General features: G+C 39.3%; 1 protein-coding gene across 1 annotated transcript in view; it reads right to left on the minus strand.

Moving 5' to 3' along the window:
* The window catches only part of unc13b (unc-13 homolog B), a 404,018-nt gene that overhangs the window by 270,386 nt on the left and 115,466 nt on the right, over positions 1 to 18,166 (minus strand). The window contains exon 3 of the mRNA XM_033037251.1: positions 8,007 to 8,106. Coding sequence (XP_032893142.1) covers positions 8,007 to 8,106 — 100 coding nt within the window. The remainder of the gene's footprint in view (positions 1 to 8,006; positions 8,107 to 18,166) is intronic.

The following is an 18,166-nucleotide window of genomic DNA, read 5'->3' on the forward strand; positions in this document are numbered from 1 at the left end:
TAAATCACCATCTTGCCTGTATGAAATGTACACAAACTCCTTTTGGTATGTATCACGTGCAAGATGTTGTATTTTTCAAAAATTTTATCATATGATTGTCTACACCAGAGTCTAGGTAAGTGAAAGTTGAGAAGTGCAAAGGGCATAAAACTCACTTTTGAACAATAACAAAACCACCTTTCATCTGCAAAGCACCCATCCAACACACTTCCCTTCATTTCTTTGCAATGAGTCAATTTTGCATCCGAACAATATTCTTAATGTTGATGCACTTTCATCATCTTAATAAACCTTCTCAATGGCACATTATCAAATGCTTTCTGAAAGTCTGTTATCACAAGATTTGCTGCACCAACCTTGGCTATTATTTCAAACAATTCAACTAAATTAGTCAACACAATATGTCTTCAATAAAAACTGGAAAGCAACAAAATCTGCATATGATGAAAATCTGAAATACAACAGAAAGCAGAAAAAGCTATACAATACTTAACGTCAGAAAAATCTAACATACTCTACATGCGCTAATTAATTAAATAATTGATCTTAATTGATTATTAACTTTATTTCTGACTCAAGGTCGAGACAAGGGACATTACATAAAAATACATTGCATATTAAAAACATTATAAAATACATATAAAATCTTAGTATATTACATAAAAGCAACATAAATTATATATTAAAAAAAACACAATACATGACAAAATCCAGAATAAAAAAGAATGATCAATGTCCTACAACGAGACAGCGATACCAGTGTCTCCACAACTGGGATTCGTAGCGTGTGGTGCTAAACCTTATGTTTGACAAGGCCACAATAATTACATTTTTAGGGTAATTTATCCTGCAAATGAATTTATACATATGATTTCTTAGGATAGCTTCTAAAGTACTGACTCCAGCAGCCACAAACATGTTACTAGCACTACACCATCTAGGTTTCCTTAGCAGTGTTCTCATGGCATCATTATAGGCCACCTTTAGTCTCTGAAAACTTGTCTTTCCGTAGTTAGACCACAGGTGCGCAGTATAGAGTGGTGTGCAACATGTTCTAAACAGCGACATCTTCACCACATCTGCACACGCACCACACTTACACAAGAGAATATTCGCCTGTACATACAGCATACGTCGATGCCTATAAATATCCTCATCATCTGTCATTTGTTCTGTAATAAAATGCCCAAGATATTTTACCTTATTACAGACACTAAGATTATTGTCAGACAATTTAAAATCAGGAAATTTTAGACATTAACCTCTTTGGTTCTACAGATCATAACAGCATTCTTACAAGCATTATATTTAATATCATATTCCACACCAGACACAGAACACATAGTAAGGTGCTGCTGGAGACCAGCGCGAGATGGACTAAAGACCACAAGATCATCTGCATACATAATATGGTTCACTAAAATATTACCCGTTCATGCACCCAGTATTACAGGCTTTTGATTGTTAGGACAGTTCATCAATAGAAAGATTAAAAAGAACTGGGGTCAAACTCCCCCATTGTCTAACACCATTGCTAACCCCAAATGGAGCTGAGACCCTAATGCCCCATTTTATTTGCATAGTCTGGTGGTCATACCAGTAAGCCAGAATTCTCACAATGTATTCAGGCACTCCTCTTTAACATTTTAACAACCAGCTTTCTGTGATTAACACGATCAAAGGCTTTGGAAGCATCAATAAAGCACATAAGAATTGAAGAGTTTTTGCCTCTATATTTGTTTACAATCTCCTTTAGGGCATGTAAGCACAAGTCAGTGCCATGTTTAGTTTAAAACCAAACTGGTTATCTGTGGAGTTAACAAACTCATTTACTCTCTCCAGCAGAACTCTTTCTAAGACTTTTGACAATATGCTGGCTAAAGCTATGGGCCTGTAATTATTTAGGCTGCCTACTTTACCAGCTTTGCCCTTAATGACCGGCACTAACAGAACAGACAACATTTAGTCTGGTAACAAGCCATGAATCATAAAGCCAGTAAAACAAATAGCAAGGAGAGGAGCTATCCTCATACTCGCATACTTAAGATGTTCAGCAGAAATATGATCTAAGCTACTTGCTTTGTTGTTGGACAACTTGTTCATGGCATGATACACTTCATGTGACATAATCACCATTGAGTCATTACTCTCAATATTGTCCACCCTATACAACTCACCTTGGACACAGTTGAATAAAGTACAATAATGTTGTCACCATAACTCCGCGATATTAGCTGTTCCGGAGATTCCGTCTACAGTGCATGGTAGAGATGTTTTGCAACTGTTAAGACTTCTCACTTCTTTCCAAAATTCAGTAGCATTGTGACTTAGCAACTTCTTAGCCATGGAATCAGCCCTCGTAGCTTGCTCATTTTTCAGATGAAGCGAACAGCATACTTATATCTTGCATTAGTGAGCTTCTTGTACTCAAACACAGGCTCCTGTCTGGGTCTACCTGCCATAGCCCATGATTTAGTGGCTTCACGGGCTTCAGCAGATACTCAGCTACATACTTATTCCAGCCAGGCCTGATGTTATGTGTCTTATTTTTATGCTTGCAGTAGGGCTTACTAATTTTCAGGGTCCCTACCTGGTCGGAGATGCAGCTTTTCTCCGGGCTGCGCTTCGACCCGTACCAGCGGCCTACCAGCGGGCCTGGAGCGGCGCCTCCTGAGGGGACCGCCTGGAGCTTCGGCATCGGCGGCGGCGGCGGCACCGGCTCAGCGGCGGCGGCACCGGCTCAGCAGCGGTGGCGGCACCGGCTCAGCAGCGGCGGCGGGACCGGTTCAGCAGCGGCCGCGGCACCGGCTCAGCACCGGCGACGGCACCGGCTCAGCACCGGCGGCGGCACCGGCTCAGCACCGGCGGCGGCACCGGCTCAGCGGCGGCGGCGACGGCACCGGCTCAGCGGCGGCGGCGACGGCGGAGCTGCGGGTCGGAGGACGGCGGTGCAGCGCTGGAGCGCCATTGCGGGGCTGGCGGTGACTTCGCTGAACTGGAGCTGGGTCCGTTGCGGAGCTGCGGGTCTGTGGAGCGGCTGCGGGCGGCGGTGCTGAACTTTCCATTCGGCGCGGCCCTGTCGGCTCCGGAAGCCACGGTCTCGAGTAAGGAGGCCCGACTATGAGTGGACTTGGGGATGGGACTGGACTTTGTGCCTTTCCCCACAATGGGAACCATTGTGGGGGGATGTTTTGATGTTGAAACTATCTTTTATTGTTATGTTGTATTCTTTTTTTATGTGCTGCATGGCAAAAAGAATTTCACTACACCGAAAGGTGTATGTGACCAAAATAAAATTTGAACTTTGAACTTTGAAGATGTCTTCCTTTGTGAGGGTTGACCAGTCACTTTTTCTGTGTTAAAGCTATTTCTATCTATGGATACCACAGGTAGGTGTTTATTGCCATAGCAACAGGTATATGATCAGTCATTGCTGCCCCATACAAAATGCTCACACACCCCAATGAGGCATGTGCGTCAGCTGTACTAATACAGTGGTCCAGCCATGACGTAGTGTGCCAGGCCTCACTAATATAAGTATAACTATCGTATAGCTATAGGTAAAAGCACTTTGCTTGACAATATTAAATTATCTTGAAAGAACTGAGCCATATGATTAGCAAATAATGAGTTCCTATCTGAGATATCTGCATTCATATCCCCAATTACATATACACTACAATAATTATTGTTTTGAATAAAGGAATAGATGAAACCAAGCCTATTTAAATATTCATCCTCATTCTAATGGCATTCATAGGGTGTTTACACATTCAGGATAACAAATTCTTTGTCGTTGTGAGCAAAGTGTATTACAATGCACCAGTCAGCATCAAGCCAAACCACATTTATTGATGAGTCAAGCTTCTTGTTCCATAGAATAGCTACACCCTCCAGTATCCTACCTCTGACTATTCCCATGCCAAGGTCAGTTGTAGACTCTCCAGCCCCATGAAAGTTGTCATTGAGAGAATTGAGTTTGTCAGCTAAAGAATACAGATATTCACTTCCCTCTCGTCATGGACCACCAAAAACAAATGTGTCATCTCGACAACGTTAGTTTCCAGCCTATCACAGACATTCTCCACTTTGCAACTTCAAACACACACTAACTTTATCACTTTCCCAGTTCTGATGAGGGGTTATTCACCTTAAATTTTAACTGTTTCTCTCACTACAGAAGCTACCTTACCTGCAGAATATTTCCAGCCTCCAATTAATCTTTGTTTATTTTAACCATGATTATTACTTTCACTGAGTGACATTAGGCTGACACCCCACTCTATACCTTTCTTCTTTCTTGATAGCAAAATAATATTAGCCAATTCCAGCATTCAATGTTCTTGGAAAGATTGCAACCACCATCTTACTTTTGTAGGTACACAAAATTGCTGGAGGAACTCAGCGGGTGCAGCAGCATCTATGGAGCGAAGGAAATAGGCGACGTTTCGGGCCGCTGCTCCTGCTGAGTTCCTCCAGCAATTTTGTGTACCTTCGATATTCCAGCATCTGCAGTTCCCTTTTGAACATCTTACTTTTGTATCTTTGTTTCTTTCAGCAGCCTAACTTATATTTCACCCCATAAGGTGACTTATCAAATTACATACATTTTCAGCATGCATTGTCTCCCTACTCTTATCTACCCATTTGTTCACAGCTGTGTATCTTCTCAATATGTGTTGTCTCTCTATAATTATCTATCCATATGTTTATCTCTTTATTATAGCGGAATAAATGAATCACTTTCAGGATCAGCAGCTCTTTTCCAACTGAGTGCCACAGAGATCAGTACTGGGACCTCATTTATTCACAATTTTTATCAACAATACAAAAGATAAGACAGTTTCTTAGAAGCTCTAGTGCACCTTAGTCACAATATAAATAAAAATTTCTGCAAAATCAATAACAATGGTATTCAGAAATTATACCAAAATATAGTTGGGGGCAGAAGATTTAGCAACAGAGCATAAGTGATGCTGACTTGCTTGCAAACTCAGTCCCAATTCTTAAAAACAAGAACATTTTAAGTGCAGCAATTGTGCTAAATAAGTGTTCAGTCCTTTGACACTTAACTAAAACCAAGATGAAAGAAATAATTTCCATTTTTGATGGTACTAAGTCAACCTGCTCATTTTAGCTTAGTTTGGTTTAGAGATATAGCGTGAAAACAGGCTCTTCAACCTACCAAGTCCACGCCGACCAGCGATCCCCACACATTAACACCATCCTACACACTAGGGACAGTAGTAGTAGGCCCCTCTCGGTCATGACTGACCATGGGTGATGCATCCTGGTCGGATGCAAGCCTGGGCGATGTCATATGGAGGGCAGGCTGTTGCCCATGCAGCATGTCCACCCTCTCCACGTCGCTGATCGATCCAAAGGAACAGCAGGGCCGTTACAGTTTAGCACCATCGCCGTCGCAGGAGCTGCCAGAGCAAGGTTTCAGACAACGACGAATTGCCTTAGAGGCTTCGACTCTGGATTTTCTTGAGGTTTACTCCTGGAGCCTTTTCCATGACTGGATATGGCCACAAGACAATGGAGGTTTTAAATCAGAGTTTTCCCTCTCCTAGATGGACTGCCTTCCCAGGCTGATGATCCCCATCTGCCCGAGACTCGTGGGGGCGGGAGCGTTCACCTTCCCATGCAGGTCTATAACACCCGCCCACTGCCCACATAGGGAACACTTACACGCTTATACCAAGCCAATTAACCCACACACCTGTACGTCTTTGGAGTGTCGGAGGAAACCGACGATCTCGGGGAAAACCCATGCGGTCACAGGGAGAACGGATAAACACCAACACACATCACCCAAGATCGAACCCGAGTGAAAAATCCCAACAATATTTTCTGGGAGCTAAGATGAAGTGTCAAGATTTGTGAGTTATACCATTATACAAATAAGAGAGTTGTATTGGGAATCAGACACAGATCATTCTTGCAGTTAATATTAATTTTCATCAAAAATAACCAAAACATTAAGAAATGTATTCAATAACAAATGAACCAGCAATTATGCTGCCATATTATTTTGCAGGTGCTTTGCAGTTTATAGCTTTATATTGAGCCAAAAGAGATGGGGGAGATATTGAACAATTTCTTTTCTTTGGTATTCACCAAGGAGAAGGATATTGAATTATGTGAGGTAAGGGAAACAAGTAGGGTAGCTATGGAAACTATGAGGATCAACGAATGAATGAATGAATGAATGAATGAATGAATGAATGAATGAATGAATGATATCTTTTATTTCGAACGATTAAAAACAAAAGAAGAAAAGAAAAGATGAAAATAAATAAAAAGGAAAATTATATATATACATATATATATATATACATAAATACATACACACATACATACATATACATGTACATACATACATATACACATATACACACATAAACATATACATAACATATATGTACATACATAAATTAAACAATCAAAAGCCAATTTCAACATAATACACATTAGACTCGTTCGAAAAGGGATAGGAAGAAGCCTATGCTTGTCAAGTCCTACCCCCATTCTTCACCATTAACAAATGCAAAATTCAATAAAATAAACTAAACAGACAATTCAAATAAAACTACTCCAATCAAGCTATTAAGAAAAAAAGAACAAAAAAAAAAGAACAAAAAGAACAAGCACCATTAACATCTGTGAGATTTACATTCTCCTTCCTCATTACTGTACTTTTCAAAGATATATCTTTTGCACATTTTTTAAAATTGCATTATATTCATACTTTGTTTAATCGTTTCGTCAAGACCATTCCACAAAACCACCCCACAAATGGAAATACACATACTTTTTAAATTGGTCCGAGCATAATGCTGTTTCAAGTTTAGTTTCCCTCTAAAGTTATAACCCCCCTCTCTGTCTTTGAACAGTTTTTGTATGTTTACCGATAGCAGTTTATTTTTTGAGATAGAGAGAGTACAGAGGAGATTTACTAGAATGTTGCCTGGGTTTCAGCACCTAAGTTACAGGGAAAGGTTGAAGATAGGTCTTTATTCTTTGGAGCGCAGAAGGTTAAGGGGGGACTTAATAGAGGTCTTTAAAATTATGAGGGATAGACATAGTTGATGTGGATAAGCTTTTTCCATTCAGAGTAGGGAAGATTCAAATAAGAGGACATGATTTGAGAATTAAGGGAAAATGTTTAGGGGTAACATGAGGGGGAACTTCTTTATTCAGAGAGTGGTAGCTGTGTGGAATGAGCTTCCAGTGGAAATGGTGGAGGCAGGTTCGATTTTATCATTTAAAAATAAATTGGATAGGTATATGGACGGAAAAGGAATGGAGGGTTATGGTCTGAGTGCAGGTAGATGGGACTAGGTGAGAGTAACTGTTCGGCACGGACTAGAAGGGCCAAGATGGCCTGTTTCCGTGCAGTAATTGTTAAATGGTTATATGGTTATATCTAACCCCGTTTCCAAAGAGACACACAGCGCTGTGGCAGATGTAATAGGCTCACAACTGCATCTGTCACTCTATGGAATAGGACATGATCTGCAACCATCATTAAACCCAGAAATGTAAAGCTATAGGCATATCAAAATATACATGTATTTTTTTAAATTATCACAAATCATGCCATTCTCAAATTATTGGTTTTTAATGGTTATAGTTCAAGTTAGGATTCAGAACACGATCCCAGTTTATAAAATCAAGCCCCAGATTACTGAGCAAAGTAATCTTCAGTCTACCATCTGGCTGGCAATTATGAAGATCGACCAATTTATCAGTGACATATATTTCAAGGAAATATTTACATAAATAAGACGTCTTGGAGAGTCACTGAAGCAACTCAGCACGTTGTCTTCCGTGTTTTATTCGTTACTGTGCCTTTTTATGCTTTTCATATTTAAGTAAATTGCAAAGGCTTTACAAGTACCCACCATTACCACTGCCACCCCATCCCAACGTCAAGTGCAGAATTATCCTGGACTGACGCATACTAAAATATGCCAAAAAAGACTTAAATTGGTACTTACAACATGAAGTCTTGCTCCCAACAAGGCTGATCCCCTCGCACAGCTATTGTAGTGCTTTTAACATTCTGTACTTTCAGCGTCACATAAGTGTTAAATTTATCTGCCAAAAAAGAAGAGGTTTTTATGCAAGTGTAAATCATACATACACCAGTTTTAACAGTTCATTTTAATCCCATGTCCACCAGTGTTTTATCACAACAAATAACAACTTACATGAATGCAGCAACATTAAGGTCATAAAACATTCCTCAGCTATTCCATAAGTCTACCTTAAGTTGACAACAAACCACTTCAATCAATCAATCAATCAATCAACCTTTATTGTCATCTTGCAAAGCAACAATTGTACAGAGCAAAATGAGAAGACGTTTCCCAGGGAATACCGGAGCATCGCACATAAATCTTAAACATTTCACACATAATAACAGTAAAAACAATCCAGTCCCTGATAAAACAGTACAAACAGTTAAAAGCAAGTAAAACAGCAACATTAAAATACAGTAAAAACAGTCATTAAAATGTCCAGGGCAGCTGATTTGAGTGGCCAGTGCCAGAGTTATTAAATTGTCAGTGCAAAGTGAGGAAATATTATACAATAAAATTGCTCAAATTATAAGTTCTTAAGGAACTTGTGTTAAGTTGCAAGAGAAGAGCTTGGAGTTGGGGCTTTCAGAAATACGTCTCCACAAAGAAATAACGAACAAAGAGCACACACAGGAGAACAGATGGCTTATCATAACATGGAAATGTTGATCTGAATAGGCATATCTTTATTTATTGCTTTGAAGCAATAATCATGCTGTCAGAAGTTGTATTTGGTTTAGGTTGGCATTTATAATGGAGGCTGTTAATGGGATCTTTCTCCATGACATGGGTACCATCCTTCTTCTTTTGTGACACATCTTCCGAGCTCGGCTGTGTCATGAAGGTGATTTATGGTAGTGGGTTGTAGGAACCAAGGGTAGATACTAGTCTGTGAGATGGTTTGTGCTGTTTAAATGTATTTATGTTGGGATAAGAGATAGGGCATAGGTGATGGCTGTGTGACCTTTGCAAAGGGATTTCTTATGGTTATAGAAGAATGAGAATGTAACTCTGTTTTGATCTAAGCCAAACGATTGGGGTTTGCATATAGTAATCTTCAAATTGCTGTGTGGAATGCTATTGATAAGTAGTTGTAAAGAGGCCTTACATTCTTTTCCTCCAGAGATAGAAGGGGGAGGTTGTAATACAAAATGAAATTAGACACAGGAGAGATCCATGCTACGCCAATCACTTTGGTAAACATATATGCGCCCAATTTTGATAATCCTCAATTTTTTAGTAAAATCCTGAATACAATCGCAGAATTTAACTACCAAAATGTTATAATTGGAGGAGACTTCAACTGTGTTTTAGATCCGTACTTAGATAAATCGATGCAAAAACAAAGAGGTAATATGAAATCTAAAACTAGTGAACTCTTAAATACATATATAAAAAATACAAATATAGCAGACGTCTGGAGGATCGCGAATCCGACTGGAAGGGTATACTCGTTTTATTCAATGGTACACAAAACATACTCACGTATAGACTACTTCCTAGTGGATACAAAACTAATCTCTTATACTATGAACCCTAAATATCACACCAATACGATTTCAGATCACTCCCCGTTAACTTTCGTTTTAAAATTAGAAGGAATGTCTACGAACAAATTGTTCTGGAGGTTTAACTCGCAAATTCTGAAAGACCCACAAGGGAGTATATATCTAAAAAAAACAGATGGACCTATTTTTTGAGACAAACGATACACCAGATATATCGCCCACTTTATTATGGGAATCCTTCAAAGCATTTATTAGAGGAGTCATTATCTCGTATCAAGCTTTTCAAAACAAAAAGAATAAGAATGAACAAAGTCAATTAGAAGAACAAATCAGACAACTAGATATAGATAATGCTAAAGATCCAACTATGGATAAACATAATAAAATTTTAATACCAAAATTTAAGCTAAATAAATTATTATCAGAGAAGGTTATAAGATGTCGAATTTGGGGATAAACCCCATAAACTTTTGGCACGCCAACTGAAAAAACGGGAAAAAGATCATGCAATTTTAAAGATTAAATCAGATAGAGGGGAATTATTAACACTACCTAATGATATCAATAAAAGATTTGCTCAATTTTACAAGAATTTATACACATCGAAAACGCTAATAGACAATAATAAAGTTTCAGAATTTTTTGACAATTGTAACCTTCCAAAACTAGAACTGAAGGAACAAGAGGAACTGGGAGCACAAATTACATCTAAGGAAATAGAAGACACAATAAACACACTTAAGAATGGAAAAACACCAGGACCAGACGGATTCAGTAATGAATTTTATAAATGTTTTTACGACAAAGTTACACCACATCTACAGAAAATGTATACATACGCTTTTAAAGAACAAATCTTACCTGAAACACTAGCAGAATCAACGATCACATTAATACTTAAAAAAGATAAAGATATAGAAGAACCAGGCTCATATAGAGCTATTGCTTTGTTAAATACGGATCAAAAAATATTAGCGAAAACACTAGCTAGAAGACTAAGTCAATATGTTAGTAAATTAATAAATGAGGATCAAACGGGATTTATACCAAAGAGACATTCATTTAATAACCTGAGACGTCTGCTTAACATAATGCACTCTCACAAACCTCTAGAACAAGAGTTGTCAAGTCAAACTAAAATGAAAGAACAGGTGCAGAGAAATGCTACATTGAAATCACGAGACAGTGATTAAAGTGGGCAGAACCCCAGCCTGCCGAGTTCTGCCCGGGGGTCAAAAGGGCACACAGCACCAGAAGCCAGTGAAGAAGACACAAGAGACTTGCGGGCGACAAAACTTGGACAGTAAATCAAAAGGACTGTCCGAAAAGACTGCCGCGATAGCCAGAAAAGGCAAGCAGGACTGATTTTCTACAGACCCGATTGGCAGCCGGTAAGGACTGAACTCTAAATGGACTGAGCCGAAGACTGCAGCCCCAGAGACTCTGTTTAACCCTTTAATATCTGAGAAAATTGTCTGGCTAACGTGTTGATTGAGAAAGTTTGAAATATTGGTGGTGTTTGTTAACCAAGATGACAGGGTGATGATAGTGTTTGTTGTCTATGTAAAGTGCATCCTGCTTCATTGTGGGGTTAAGGGCTAATGTGAACTAATTTCTAATACTTATATGCTATGTGTGGTGTTAGTTTAAATAATTGCATTTTAAAAAATATGACCAATGTGTTAAAAAACAGTAAAGATTCATATGATATTAAGCTAAAAAATTTGGTAACAGTAGTGGGCATTATCTGTAATTTTCATTTAATGAAATGTGAAAATTATTTAAAAAAACAAAATGGCTGCTATGAGTTGGAATGTTAGATACATGTAATTTTCTGTTATTTATATTTGGTTACAGTAATGTGTATATTTTTTGCCTTTGTGTCTAAAGGTTTTTCACCTGATAAAGACCAAAACTGGTAAAGACTAAAACTGCTAAAAAAACTGCTAAAGACTAATCTGCCAAAATAAAAGGAGGAGAAAATAAAAAAGGTGGAAAAGAAGTGTTTGGGCTGAGTGAATCCAGTTCATCATTTCGGGGTAGATAAATCAAATCCCTTTCAAGCGGGGAATCTGCAAAAACATTAGAAGACTTGACAAGAGTTATCTATCATTTCATTGGATGCAGAAAAAGCGTTTGATCAAGTAGTATGGGATTATATGATTAAAGTATTGCAAAAATTTCAAATGGGAGAGAACTTCATCGCATGGATAAAATTATTATATAACAAACCCACGGCTAGAATATTAACTAATAATATACTATCTACGAAATTCCAATTAACAAGGGGCAATAGACAAGGATGTTCATTATCACCGCTGTTATTTGCTCTGGTAATTGAACCTTTAGCTGAAAAAATTAGAACACACCCGGATATTTACGGTTATAATACAAAATATTCAAATAACAAAATATCCTTATACGCAGACGATGTATTACTGTATATCACAAAACCCCAAATCAGTATACCAAACATATTAAATCTAATTGAGGACTTTGTATCTTTCTCAGGATACAGAATAAACTGGAACAAAAGTGAAATTATGTCGATAAAACCGAAAGACTCAACACATCTCTTGAAATTCCCCTTTAAAATAGCCACAGAAAAATTTAAATATTTAGGAATTGAAATCACTAGAAACTATCACGCTATGTTTAATGCCAATTATAGCCCCTTACTTAAGAAACTAAATAATCTAATCAAATTCTGGAAAACGCTCCCGATGTCTTTAATAGGTCAAATAAATGCTATAAAAATGATCTTTTTACCACAAATCCTATATTTATTTCAATCAATTCCAATATATCTTCCAAAAAAGTTTTTCAAAAAACTAGACTCAGATATTACAAATTTTATATGGGATTATAAATCCCACAGAATACAAAGAGCACACCTTCGTAAACCAAAAAAGATGGGTGGTCTAGCGCTCCCTAACTTTATGTACTATAATTGGGCAGTAAATATTAAAAATATGATTCACCTGCTGGACAACTCTGCCCAGCAGGTGGACTGGATTGTAATGGAGAGAGAGGACTGCTCTCCGTGTAATACAGGAGCGACTCTCCTCTCATCAATGAATCTGAATAACAAAAATTATAATTAAAATCCAATGATACATAGCACAATTAGAACTGGGAAACAAATAAAACAGAATCTAAAATTAAGAAATCTATCTCTTTTAATGCCAATAGTCAATAACCCGTTGTTTAAACCTTCAATTATAGATAAATCATTTACACAATGGGAATCAAAATGCTCGGAGACTTGTATGAATTAGGAAAATTATTATCATTTCAACAATTACAACTGAAATATAATTAGAAAAATAATCAATATTTTAAATATCTTCAAATCCGTGACTATCTGAAAAAATACACAAAAGACTATCATAACATGCCCCCAGACTTACTGGATGAAGCCATGAAGACAAAGGCTGAATCAGCAAATCTAATATCATACTTATACAACATTATTTTAAATATAGAAATACCTACAACCGATGGTATTAGAAGAGACTGGGAACAAGAACTAGCTATAAAAATTTCAAAAGAGAGCTGGGATAAACTTACTATATGTGCATAAATGCTCAATCAACGTACGACATACTCTAATTCAATATAAAACATTACATCCGGAAGTAGCGGCGCTGGGAACGGCTGCGGCTGCGGCTCGCCTGCAGTCCGTTTGTCTTTACTTTTTTGTGTTGTTTTTTTCCGTTTTGTCTAGTTGCGTTTTTGGTTTTTAGGTTGTGTTTATGTGGGGGGGGGGTTGAAACAGGGTTTTCTGTCTCTCCCTTCGGGGGAATACGACTTTTTGTCGTGTCCCCCTTCTCTGCCTCCCTCTGCGCTGAGGCCTAATGGCGGAGCTGGCGACCTCGGGACTCCGGAGGCAGCCTGACGGGACTCGCCCTGGGCTCGCTCCCGTGAGGGCGGCCCAGCTCGGGGCTGGAACTGCACTCCCGTGAGGGCGGCTTGGCGAGGGGCCGAGACTCTTCCGTGAGGGGCTGTGGCACTCCCATTGGAGTGGCCCAGCCCGTGGGTGGAACGGCACTCCCGTCGGAGTGGCCCAGCCCGAGGGTGGAATGGCACTCCCGTTGGAGTGGCCCAGCCCGAGGGTAGAACGGCATTCCCGTCGGAGTGGCCCAGCCCGAGGGTGGAACGACACTCCCGTCGGAGCGGCTCAGCTCGAGGGAGGAACGGCATTCACGAGAGGGCGATCCGGCTCGGGGCTGGAACGGTGCTCCGGTGGCTGGGACGGCGTTCTGACGGCGGTGACCTGAGTCCGGGGTTCGGCCGCGGGCCAGCGGCTGCGTCTGCTGGACTGGAGGGCAGCAGCTTCGACCACCCCGGGCCGCGGTGTTTGAACCGGCCCGTTTGCGGGGTTCGGTGAGCCGCGGGACTGTTTTTAACATCGCCCAGTGGGGTATCGCCTCAGCGCAGAGGGAGAGGAGGAGGGAAGAGACTGCAGCCCTAAGACTTTTGCCTCCATCACAGTGAGGAGGTGCTAGGTGGACTCACTGTGGTGGATGTTAATATGTGTTCATTGTTGTTTTTTATTGTATTGTATGTATGACTGCAGGCACGAAATTTCGTTCAGACTTCGGTCTGAATGACAATAAAGGCTATCTGATCTGATCTGATTACATAGACTATATCATTCAAAAACTAAAATAAATAAACTTTTCCCCAATGTCTCACCCATTTGTGATAAATGTCAGTCACAAGAAGCTACCATAGCGCACTCTTTTTTGAATATTTGAAGTCTTCACAAAATTATGTAAAATAAAACTTGTATCAAATGCAGAATGGATCATTTTTGGAATATCGGAAGGTAACCCCGAATTAAACGTGTTTCAAAAGAACTTAATTAATTACGGGCTAATAATGGGAAAAAAGCTTATACTCAAATTTTGGAAAAATGCTCCAATACCAACAATAAAAATGTGGATTTCAAACATGTTCGAAACACTACACTTGGAAGAGATGAGACTCCTCCTGGCAGGCAAAGCAGACCACTTCCAAAAGACGTGGTCTGCATTTATGGAACCATTACAAGCATAAGGTGCAATAGTAATTTAAAATATAAATGGTACCAGGATCTGGTAACGAGGGGTATAAAATAAGTTTTTTTTTAAATACGGTTGGTATATCCTTTTTTGCGGAGTTTTGTGTTACAATAGAGCGACTGTTTTTCCTTTTTTTTCCTTTTCTTTCTAGGGTCTTATTTCCTTTCTTTACTTCCTTCTCTAACTTCTTCCCTAAGGGGCTTTCATTTCCCAACACTTTACTGCACCTTCACGATTCTTGCTCACTTTCCTTACTTCTTTTATTTCTATCTTTTTTAAAGCTCGAAAAACGAAGTGGTACAACAAATGTAATAAGATATATGTGATGTGTATTACTGTAATTTACTGTACTTCTAATAAAAAAAATAAAAAATAAAATAAATAAAAACATTTAAAAAAATTAATTAAATTTAAAAAAAATGAAATTAGACCCGAGCTTGGGAAGAAGCAATCAAGTGTGACAATTAATGGCCTTTATGTGTCTGTAGTTGGGAATTGTGTGATTAGAACTTTGTCTTTACCACTTTGTAAGAATGAGGCAAAACTCATATTTAATCTTTGTAATCCATAAGTAACTGTATTTTAACTATGTGGTTGTAAGGAAATTAATTGTGAAGTGTATAATGTTTAATTACGATTGTAAGTATTAGACTTTGTTAAAATAGGAAGTTTTAGAAATAACTTTCTTTTCCAAAAGTGAAAATATGTTTTGTGTGTATGTGTTGTGTGATTGCTGTATTATGTGTATATTCTGAGAAGTATTCTCTGAGAATTAGTTTTATCTCTGTGGTTTTACTTTATTGAAATAAAATGATTTTGAGCAAAGAGGTTGAAGAAACCACAGAGGGGAAGAAAGTTGTAATGGGGCCGGAAAAGGGAGAATCATGTGACTATACATGTTGTCAATCAATGGAAAGGATTTAGTTGATTGGTTCATGCAAATAAGTTAAATTTATGGTAAACCATAATGATTGGTTAATAGTTTGCTACTCCTTTTGTACCATCCTTGTCTTTTACCTATATAATGTGTTACATGTATGCCAAAGTCAGTAGTTCTTTCGACCTGCTCCAGAGTTTCTAACTCTGTGTTGGAAGGTTTAAAGAATTATCCAGCGCTGTCAGAATAAAGAAATGATTTTAGCAGCAATGGTTTGACTCAAGTTTTCTTGAATTAGACTGGCAAAAGAACTCATTTTAACAAAAGCAGCAGAATCAGGTGGAGTGACTGTTTAGCAGCCTCACAGCCTGTGGCAGGAAGCTGTTTAGCAGTCTGGTAGTGTGGGCTTTGATGCTACAGGAGATCCAGATGTGTGTGGAGGAGGTGCAGTTTGTCCTTAGCTATTCTCAGAGCTTTTTTCAGACAGTGGCTCTGGAACAGTTCTTACACCGAGGGTAGAGAAATGCCAATGATCCTCTCTGCTCCCCTCAATACCCTCTGCAGAGCCTTCCTGTCTGAGCAGTTACAGTTGTCTAAGAGGTAGAAAGTAAATTGGAGATATAGAGGATTAGAGGAGAAATTCCTTTGCAACTGGGGCCAGAAACATAAAGTGTGAAGCAATGAAGAAAATGCTCAAGCAGCCAGAAATACAGACCACCCCCCATTGCGATTGCAGAACTTGGTGAGGTTACAGAGTTAAAGGGAAGTGGTGCCACCAGCTATTGCGTTAATAAGTGTTGTTGAGGGAACATAGACAGGGATTGCTATTCAGTCAAAGGGTTTATAGAAATCCTGGAATCCAATTCTTTTAGATGACATAAAAGTCTCGCTTTTGAAAGTCCAGTTTGCCAACAAACCTCCCAAATTGCCAGGTGGAGAAAAATAGGTCTTTCTTAAAGCAGATCTTGTGGAACAGGAACAAGAGAATGGCAACTGGCCCCATTCAGAACGCCATGTCTGATCTAATCTTGGCCACTATGCCACTTTTCAATCATCTTCCCATATCCCCAAATGCTCTGAAGATAGACACAAAATGCTGGAGTAACTCAGCGGGTCAGTCAGCACCTCTGGAGAAAAGGAATGGGTGACGTTTCGGATCGAGAGCCTTCATCAGACCTGTAAAGAAGGACCAGTGCCACGAGGAAACGGAAGTCATTAAAGAGTCGAAGGGTGTGTGACGTGTCTTGGACATAGGTGGGGAAGGATTGGACATGGGGGGGGGGGGGGTCAAGGTAAGTGGAAATTATATCAGTAGGGCAAGAGCAGGGAGAAACAATGGTTCTGCCAGGGCAATTCTGTTTATGGATTTTGGGGAGAAGATAAAATGGGCCGTGCGGGGCGGGGGCACGATAAGGTTGGAGGTTGTGGAGGGCAGCCAGAAGTGATAAAAATTGGAGACGGACCATGAGATAATGGCCTGGTGCTCATCTGTGCGGTCATGGTCCAGGGGTGAGTAGGAGGAGGTGTCCGAGAGCTGGCACTTGGCTCTCATTGCTCATAGTTTAAATGCCCAGAATTATCTGCCCAGAATATATGCAATTATTAGAGTTGCACAACTTTGTGGGGTAGAAAATAGATTTGTGGGTCCGACAACAAATTCCTCCTCATTTCCATCTGAAATTATTATTCCAAAACTATGCTCCCTAATTCTAAATGCCCGTCCAGGAGAAGAAATACTTTCACCCTTCATTGAGTATCGACACAATTTGCTGAACCGTTCACAAATAAAGAGGAAGCAAATTGGACTTTTTTGCCTTGCATCACAGTGAGGAATGTGGGGAATCCGCTGTGGTGAATGCTTATGTTGACTTTTATGTAGTTGCATGTATTTGGTGCTTTTTTTCCGACTGGCTGTACGGTAATTCGCCTATCACTGTACCTTAATTGGTACATGTGACAATAAAAGACCTTTGAAACCTTTGAAATATCAAACTCTTCACTCCAAGAATAAACTTAGTAAACCTTTTAAATCTTCCCTCTCATGCAAGCACACACTACCGTGAACATGAAATCCCCCAAATGAATGCAGTACTCCAGTTTCAGTCTCACTGCATGAAAGCTTCAGTACTTTTACATTTTAAGCATTTGCAGAGAATTTGGAAACAAGTTTGAAAGTCAAAAATAAATGCAGATATTGGATAGCAGAGAGCAGGTAAGATAGCATCAATGCAAGGAGCAACAGAGTTAACTATTCATGTCAGAGACTTTATCCAATGTTCTGCACTACTCATTACTAAATCATATCATATCTAAATATTAAAACTGTGTGTGTGTGTGTGTGTGTGTGTGTGTGTGTGTGTGTGTGTGTGTGTGTGTGTGTGTGTGTGTGTGTGTGTGTGTGTGTGTGTGTGTGTGTGTGTGTGTGTGTGATTCGATTTTCAGATATTTTTTCAGATTATATTTTTGGCCTTTGATTCCTTGGTCCGCCAAAACCACACGCTGAAACTCTGAGATTTTTTCCATTTCGCTAGCGATTTCACTTTTACATTCGCTAATCCACTCCTCATTACATTTAGACATTTTTATGTACACATTTTAAAATAAAATTCTTCTCCCCCCCCCCCC

Source organism: Amblyraja radiata, chromosome 1 (genome assembly GCF_010909765.2).
Source record: "Amblyraja radiata isolate CabotCenter1 chromosome 1, sAmbRad1.1.pri, whole genome shotgun sequence".
Lineage (NCBI taxonomy): Eukaryota > Metazoa > Chordata > Chondrichthyes > Rajiformes > Rajidae > Amblyraja > Amblyraja radiata.